Here is an 8942-nt window from a genome sequence, read left to right as displayed (position 1 = left end):
AAAAAAAAAAAAAAAGAATAACACCTAAGTTTCTGGCACAACATGAGTCAGGGAATCCAGGAAGGTGGTGGGTTTGCAGGGTGTATGGTCAAGACTTCTGTCCTGGACATGCTGAGCGTGAGCTCCAGGGTCTGGAATCAAAGGAGAGATCCGGGCTGATGGAAATCCGTGAGTGACCTGTGTACAGGAGGGCATGGTCATGGGCAGGTAAAGCATTGGGAGTGCGAGAAGGAGGCAGAGGATGGATCCTGTCAGAACTGACCGTTCCTTAGTGGCAGTGGAGGGGAGATGCACCGGCAAAGCGGACAGCAAAGAAATGACCCAAGAGATGAGAGGAAAGCCAGAGGGTGTTTTACTGGGGAGCCCACGGGAGCAGATGGAGGGGCACACCTGGGAGGCCAGGCGATAAGCCAGCGAGGCGTTGAGGGTCCCCTGTGCTGTGGACTTAGGCGTTGATGTCCATGCAAGGTGAGGAGTAACTGGTGAATGTTTACACTGCCCTGTGCACACCTGGCACATCGCAGGTGCTTGGCAAATATTAGCACTTGTTTTCCTAGCCTCGTCGTGTTCAAACACATCACACATCGTGTGGGTCTCCCCCTCCGCCTGCACTCATCGAATGTGAATACACTGACTCACGGTCAGTTCCCCACGCACCAACACGGCAGATCAAGTAGGATGTGTGAGCTGGCCCCGGCTCCCAGGTGCCACAGAGAGGAGCACGCACCTGCCTCCGTGTCGCTGGCCCATCCCTCCCAAACCAAGAGGCGCCCACAGCAGGTCATAGCCTGCACACTGCAGTTCTGCCTCAACCCGCGAGCCTCAGCGTGCCTCTCCTGCTGGGAGAGGGGCGGAAGGATACGGCCGGAATGTGTCTGAGCATCCGCAGCCTGACACGCGTGACTTCGGCTCAGGAAACCAAAGAATTAAACGCAAAGCTGCAGGGGGGTCGCTGGGCGGTGCCCGCGCAGGTGCTGAGCCTGCAGCTGAGGGGTGTTTTGGAAAACATGAAGACCTCAGTGAACCAGAATCTGGAAGAGCAGTTTCTTCTGGTGCACGGCTCTCCTGCTTTCGCAGGTGTTCGCCCAAATAACCCTCCAAAACTCGTTCTAGAAAGTGCTAGCCTTCTTTTCTGGCTGAGAGCTGAAACACAATGGTGAACACAATGTAATCTTTTCTGCTGAGAACTTTCAGGAGCCTCTCCTGTGGGTTTAAAAGGCCTGGAAACCAGACCGCGCGCTGGCATCGGGACATGCTGGGAAGACGCTGAAGCCCTCCTGTCAGCTTGTTCCCTTGCGCTTTGCCTTTTGTGCTTTCAAAGCGAAGTGCCAATAAAGGAACCTGGTTATGAACCCCAGGGTGGTAGGCCCTCACTTGGGCATCGCTGTAACTGCAGCGCCCTCCCGTTTTCCTCTGGAGCCTCGAGTAGGTGCATAGCAAAAACACGTTGAGGAATGACTGCAGCCCGGCCGGTGTGGCTCAGTGGTTGAGCGTCGGCCTATGAACCAGGTCACAATTTGATTCCCGGTTCGGCTCAGTGGTTGAGCGTCGGCCTGTGAACCAGGTCACAGTTTGATTCCCGGTTCGGGCACATGCTAGGGTTTTGGGCTCGATCCCCAGTGGGGGGCGTGCTGGAGGCAGCTGATCAGTGCTTCTCTCTCGTCTTTGATGTTTCTCCCTACCCCTCTCCCTTCCTCTCTGAAATCAATAAAAATATATATATTTTTAAAAGGTGACTGCCTTCCTCTTGAGGTGCAGGCACGCTGTCCCTGGGGCCCTGGCAGTCATCTGGTATTTTTCACGCGCCACGGTTTTGCTGAACGTTCGCCCTGGCGCGGGCTGCCAGCGCCCCCGGTAAATCAGGGACAGGCCAGTCCTCTCGCTGGCCTGACCCTAGAGACTCCAAGGCCATTCTCCTGCTGGCGCAGAAAGAGCGGAGGTTGGACGGGTCAGCCTGGCACTAGGTCTGTCCCCCGCCAGACCCGGTCACACCCAACACCACCCACACGAGTGCGCACAGGAAGGAAGCTGGGAGGCACACGGAGGGGAGGGGGATGCGTGGCTGCGCCCTCTGCAGCGGGACTGCTGGCCGATGGGGTGCTCCCAGTTCAGACAGGCCACTGTGAGCTGGGAGAGGTGAGTAAGAAGGGCCCCGCCCAGGCAGGCCCTTGGCGACAGCAAGCAAAGGGTGGTCCTGGGAGGACCTCCGGCAGCGCCTCGTCTGACCCTGTCTGAGGTTTGAGGGGGGAAGCCAGCCCAGGCCGGAGGAGAGCTGGGTCTCGACCTCCATCCGTGCACTGCTGCTCACATGCTCGGGCGGTCCCCCTCTCGAGCTTCATGCAGCAGACCCTCCCTCTCCGTAAAGGTGCGGCTTGCCCCCTCGCTGCAGTCTCTGGGAGCCAGACCCCTCCTGGGCATCACACTCCAGATGTGTGTTGATGCTCGAGGCTGGGAGGGGCTCTGGCATCTGCCTGGCTGTGGTTGGAAACGAGCATCCTCTCCGCAGACTCCTGGGACTTCAAGCAGTCCACGCGCAACATCTCCCCCACCATCAACCAGGCCAACATCGTGGACCTGCACCCGGCGTCCGTGTACAGCATCCGCATGTACTCCTTCAACAAGATTGGCCGCAGCGAGCCCAGCAAAGGGCTCACCGTCAGCACCGAGGAGGCCGGTGAGCCCCTCACCCTGCCCGGTGCCCTGGCCTTGGGGTCAGGGACTCCCGGGGCCCTCACCCACCCTGTCCACGGGCAGCAGGCTGGCCATTACAAGAGGGAAGAGGGGAGGGAGATCCCAAGGTATTTGTTTAAGTCCACCGGGGTTCATCTGCTTGGCCTGTTCCAGGTGGGGTGCTCCACGCTGGCTTCTGGGAGCTGTCCATGGTTCTGTCCTGTGCCCCAGCCCCAGCCTGTATGGGAAGGACAGATGTGCTAGATCTGCAAAGGGTGGGGTACTAGTGCCCTGAATTATTTTCAGTGACCTTTGTCATGGGGTTTTTCTGAAATTTTAAACAAGATCTCTGTTGCTATATTCTCTCATAGAGATAGAGAGAAAGAGAGAGATAGAGATAGAGCTAGAGAGAGAGATAGAGAGAGAGAGAGATGATAGAGATAGATAGAGATAGAGATGGTACAGATAGAGAGAAATAGAGATAGAGATAGAGGTAGAGATAGAGATACAGATAGAGATAGAGATAGAGATAGAGATAGAGATAGAGATAGATAGAGATGTGTGCAGTTTTACAAATTACAGTAACGTAAGAACTCAGATAGCCAGTACGCGTTATCATTACCAGCATGCCAGAGGTTCTCTCCATGCCCCTTCCCAGCCATAACTCCATCCCTCCTGCTGAGGTAACCAGTGTCTTAACTTCCTTGCTTTTCTTTCCTCTATTGTCACCACAGTGTCTATACACATACACTATATAGTTTAGTTTTGCCTATTTCCAATAGCATGTGTTCATGAAGTTGTAGTTTATATATTCTTTTTGCGTCCTTGTTTTGATAAATATGTGTATGAGTGTCCTGTTTTTAGTACAGCCGTAGCATGCAGGCCTTCTCAGTGCTCTGTGGTATCCCACCTGAGGGCCATATCACAGTCCGTCTGTCCATTGCCCTGCAGCTGAGCATCTGCAGTTTACAGTTGGAATGTGAGCACTTGGGTGCATTTCTCTCGGGGACACGAGCAGCTGTAAGATTAGAGAGTCATCAGACGTGCATACGAGTATAAGAGTTCTTGCCAGGACACACCCTTGCCCACACTTGTACTGTCAAACATGAAAAATTACAGAGAATAAGGAGGAAACATAAGCCCCAGATGGTTTCAGGGGGCTCACAGGCAGGTCGTCTGCTCTTGTCAGTGAGCATGTCCCTCCCACTCAGCAGTCCTCCAGCTCAGGGAACAGGAATGGGAGCACAGGACTCTTCCTCGGGGACTTGACTCGTAACATCGCTCTTCTTCCTCCCCACCAGCCCCTGATGGGCCCCCCGTGGACGTCACCTTGCAGCCGGTGACCTCACAGAGCATCCAAGTGACGTGGAAGGTAAGTGGGGTTGGAGGTATCTCCCTGGAATGCCTCCTGGCCTCCTCCCCGCAGTCCGGGAGGGAAGCCCAGCAGGCGGGCTGGTGGTGGTCTCTGACCATGCCCATACTGGCTGTCTGATTGTTTGTTTTGTTGATCCTCACCCAAGGATTTTTTTCCATTGATTTTTTTAAAAAGAGAGGGGAAAGGAGAGGGAGAGACAGAGAGAGAGAAACATTAATGTGAGAGAGACACATCGATTGGTTGCCTTCTGCATGCACCCTGATCAGGGCCGCAAACCTGCAACTGAGGTACCAGAATCCAACCTGGGACCCTTCAGTCCACAGGCTGACGCTCTGTCCACTGGCACACTGGCTAGGGCTTACCCATGCCTGTTTACTGGTAAACCCAGGGAGACTGGAAGGAAGAGCAGAGAGGCTACAGGAGCTAGTCCCCACCAATCCCCACTTCCCTCTCCGCCCTGGCTTTCCGGTGGAGGCCTGTGCGTGGCATGAAGAACTTGGCAGCGCCACAGAGGGAAGGTGGCTTTCCACCACACTGGACTGTCCTCCAAAGCCCACATGTTGTAAAAAGCCAGGAGTGGGGGCAGGGCAGTGGGTGATGGCGATGGCAGGACAGAGCCTCACCCTCTCTCGGCCCTGTGACCGGAGCTGGGTGGTAGGTTGATGCCATCCCCTGTCTTCTCACAATGAGGCCTGGGACAAGGGGCTTGATCCTGCCAGGACTCAGTGTCCTCCGCTGTGAACAGCATGAGAATAGCTGGCACATGGAAGAGATTCAGAAGAGCCTAGTAATGTTTTCCCTAAAAAGACTCTGTGTGCGCATGCGGGTGTACAGGCACACACACAGACACTTACACACACACACACACACACACACACACACACACTGCAACAGAGCCTGGTCCCTTCCCTCCCAAAAGAAATGACCAAGACAAAAGTGGGGGTTCCTGTAGACCAGCCCACAATGTGGATGGCGGGAGCCATGGTTCCCCTCCAGATGCAGATCAGGCTCCAGGGCTTTCCTTGGAAACTGGGGGCTGGAGTCTAATCCCCAGGTCTCCTCTGCCTCCTGGCTCTGGACCCACCTTCTGGGAGCGCCCTGAGGAAGCCGGAGGCGGGGCAGGAATGGGCAAGTATGTAAAACACGGACACGGGACATTTGGCTACAGCACTCTGACATGGAGGTCGATAAAAATTGAGAATCAGATTTACTTCTCCAAAGTCCCATAATGAAACATAAAATTGATTAGAAAGTTAGAACTTCAGAATGAGCCAGCCCATCAATAAATTTTGAGCTGACTTTTCAGGGGATTTTTTTAACACCAAGAAACAGATTACTGAAAAATAAAGATTCACTTGAAAGATAAGTCACTTCATTTTAAGACTCCTTCCATGAGATGGATCACCACTGCTTTATGATATAAATTTGCAATCAGCCCTATTGACTTCTTAATGCTTCAGAGAAATATTGTTAAGATTGATTTAAACCCTGAGTGTGCCTCTTTGGGGGATGGGGTGAGTGGGAGAAGAAAGAGAGAGAAGGAAAGAGAGGAGGGAGGCGGAGGTGTGTAGCAGAGTACACCTGGATGCCTGTCCGGGGCCTCTACCAGTCTACATTGGTGTGAGTGAAGGTTGCATGGTGCTGTGTACAGGTGTGTGTTGTAAACACACCTATTTCATGAGTTCAAAACAATTATATTAAATTTAAAACTTCATTTTGTTGAGTTAACAGTGAGCTTTAAAATGCAGTTCATTTAAAACATTCATTGAATTAAGAAAACCATGAAGCTGTTTCACTAACTGGGTTTACTACATTGTTTTTGAGCTCACTGCTTTTCACACAATAGAAAGCTGGGCTTCTAACGTGACTTCATTGTCTTCAAAACCCTGATTCAAGCTGTTTCTATTCGCACCAGGGAGGGTGCTGCTGAGGGGGAAGAAGACATTCCCGGGGGCTGGCAATCTGAACCTGTGCAGGAACCCGGTGCACATTCTCAATAGCCTGGGATTAAGTCACGGCCCCTTTCTCCACAATCTGGTCTTGCAAGACCGTTTACCTAAGTGCTCCTCCCATTTTACAGAGGCCGAAACCATGAACAACACACCCCCCCCAAGGGGGTTATCAGTGCTGGCGCCAGGCCAGGCCTTTAGGTGTGGTCTCACAGCCCCCATCCCAACACATGGGGCTTTTTGCAAAGCCCGTGAAAGGTCCGGAAGTCTCATCCATATCTGGGGGACAAAGAAACCAAAGGGTATAAAGGGAGAGCTTCCTCCATATTGGGGGGCTCAGGATTTGGAGAGGAACAGTCTCCCCTGACTCACCGAATAGTACATGTGAAACATCTGAGAATAAGTGGGTTTTTCCTGTATATCCAAGTACTCATTCCTCTGTGTTCTCCGGTCGCCTGGTAAATTCTGTAACTGCCCCTCAGCTGATAGAGGGCAGGTCCTCTCCTTTCCATCAGATTCTCTGTGAGTCTAAATCAGGGGTGGGCAAACTTTTTGACTCGAGGCCACAATGGGTTCTTAAACTGGACCAGAGGGACGGAACAAAAGCATGGATGGAGTGTTTGTGTGAAATAATATAAATTCAAAGTAAACATCATTATATAAAAGGGTACAGTCTTTTTTTTTTTTAGTTTTATTCATTTCAAACGGGCCAGATCCGGCCCGCGGGCCGTAGTTTGCCCACGGCTAGTCTAAATGCACCTGGCCGGCGACAGGTGTGGGTGTTTGTATCGCAGGGTCTGGATGTGTGTGTTCATGGTTCTGGGTATGAGGAGATATACTGGGACCGTGTGTGTGTGTGTGTGTGTGTGTGTGTGTGTGTGTGTCAGGGTTCAAGCTTGGGGTGAGAATACGTTTTTCCACTCCCCAGACGATGCCAGTGGAGTTTTCTCCATTTTGCTGGGACCAGACCTTCACTCCTGCCCACCAGCCAGCACTCTAAGACCCCCCCGCCCCTGCATGGCCTGGCCCATCCCTGTCCCTCCATCTGCAGCTGGCCCTTGGCCAGGAGGTCCAGGGAAACTGCTGCTCCAAAGAGGGCTGGGCTCACATGAAAGTCAGGACTTCTTTCGCTTGTATAATATGTAAACCATTTCATATGCGCACAGCTTCCCCTGTTAACCATGTTTGTGTGTGTAGCTCAGCAGCACTAGGTACGCTCCCAGTGCTGTGCAGCCAACACCACTGTTCATGTGCAGAATTTTCCCATCTTCCAAGCGAGACTCCATGCCCATAACAGTACCTCCCTGCCCACCCACCCCTGCTCCTCACAGCCTCTATTCCGCTTCCTGTCTGTGAACTGTCCAGTCTCAGGACCTCGTAGAACTACTTTCACTCAAGATTTGTCCTTTGTGTTTGGCTCAGCTCACCAAGCATAATATTTTCAAGATCCACCCATGTTGCAGCCTGTATCAGAAGCCCTTCCCTTCCAGGCTAATAGTCCATTGTGTGGATACACCATTACTTACCCGTTCCCCGTCGGTGGACACGCAGGCTGCTTCCAGCGTTGGGCTGTTGAGAATGCTGTTGCTATGAGCATGGGTGCACAGACATCTGTTTGAGTGCCGGCGTTCAATCCTTTGGGTGCATACCCGACATGGAATTGCCGGATCGATGGCAATTCTAAGTTTAACTGTTTGAGGAAACACCAAGCTGTTTCCCACGGTGGCTGCACCATTTCACATTCCCACCACAGGGCACAGGGGCTCTAACTTCTCTGCGTCCTCACTAACAATTGTTATTTGCCAGTGTTTTAGAACAGCCAGCTGCTGGGTGTGCAGTGGAATCTTCAGACTCCTTTTTATTCAGACTCATTGCTCACCTCCTTCTCCATCTGGTTCCTTTTTGTCTGCTGTTCCCTTTCTCCCAGGCCCCTGAGCCCGTGCCAAATGATGTCCTTATTCATTCATTCACTCACTCATTCACCATTCATCCATCATTCATTCATTCAACAAATGTGTGTGGAGGACCTACTGCAGGCCAGGCGCCATGCTAGATGCTGAGAACAGCAGGAGACAAAACAGACGACATCCCCATCCCCTGGCACTTGCATTCTAATGTGGACACAGAGCCAAGCCATCAGCACACTATATAGGAGGTCAGGTGATGCCAGTGCTGGCGTGAGGCAGGCACAGGGGAGAGGAGGAGGGTCCAAGAGGTAATGGGGTCAGGGCACATGGGGTTGTGTAGCCCTTGCAAGGACTTCGGCTTTCACTCTGAGTGACCTGGGTCCATGGAAGGGTTGGGAGCAGAGGAGTGACGTGGTCTGGCTGTGGCGTTAAGAGTGTCGCCTCAGAGGGTCGCTGTGTCTCTGTCTCCCCTCCCCGCACCCTGTGCTCGCAGGCGCCCAAGAAGGAGCTACAGAACGGCGTGATCCGGGGCTACCAGATCGGCTACAGGGAGAACAGCCCTGGCAGCAGCGGGCAGTACAGCATCGTGGAGATGAAGGCCACCGGGGACAGCGAGGTCTACACCCTGGACAACCTCAGGAAGTTCGCGCAGTACGGGGTGGTGGTCCAGGCCTTCAACCGGGCCGGCACCGGGCCCTCATCCAGCGAGATCAACGCCACCACCCTGGAGGACGGTGAGGGCACCGGCGGGCCTAGAGGGTGCAGGTCCCGGCCACAGGCAGAGCCGGGGCTACGGACAGGGCGCGGGCCCTCCCCCCACTGCTGGCCCCATCATGGTCTTGTGTCCACACAGGCTCCCCGGATCCTCCATCTCCCCGTGCCATCGGCTCCTTGAGAGCTGCTTGGTCTGTTGAGCACCCAGGCGTCTCAGGCCATTGGCTCTCTGCATCCCTTGCTGATATCAGCTCGGCCCGCTAGTCCTGTGGCCTATCTGAGCACCTTTCTGCACACTCCCCCTCCATGCTTCTCCTCCACCTTCCC

The 8942-nt window shown here is 53.6% G+C and overlaps 1 protein-coding gene across 1 annotated transcript in view; it reads left to right on the top strand.

Moving 5' to 3' along the window:
* Positions 1 to 8942, top strand: part of DSCAML1 (Down syndrome cell adhesion molecule like 1) — a 112627-nt gene that overhangs the window by 61003 nt on the left and 42682 nt on the right. Inside the window, exons 13-15 of the mRNA XM_015562464.1 lie at positions 2507 to 2674; positions 3972 to 4042; positions 8395 to 8635. Of these exons, the coding sequence (XP_015417950.1) occupies positions 2507 to 2674; positions 3972 to 4042; positions 8395 to 8635 (480 nt within the window). The remainder of the gene's footprint in view (positions 1 to 2506; positions 2675 to 3971; positions 4043 to 8394; positions 8636 to 8942) is intronic.

Source organism: Myotis davidii, unplaced genomic scaffold, assembly GCF_000327345.1.
Source record: "Myotis davidii unplaced genomic scaffold, ASM32734v1 scaffold97, whole genome shotgun sequence".
NCBI classification, from domain to species: Eukaryota; Metazoa; Chordata; class Mammalia; order Chiroptera; family Vespertilionidae; genus Myotis; species Myotis davidii.
This window is presented reverse-complemented; position numbering and strand designations above follow the sequence as displayed.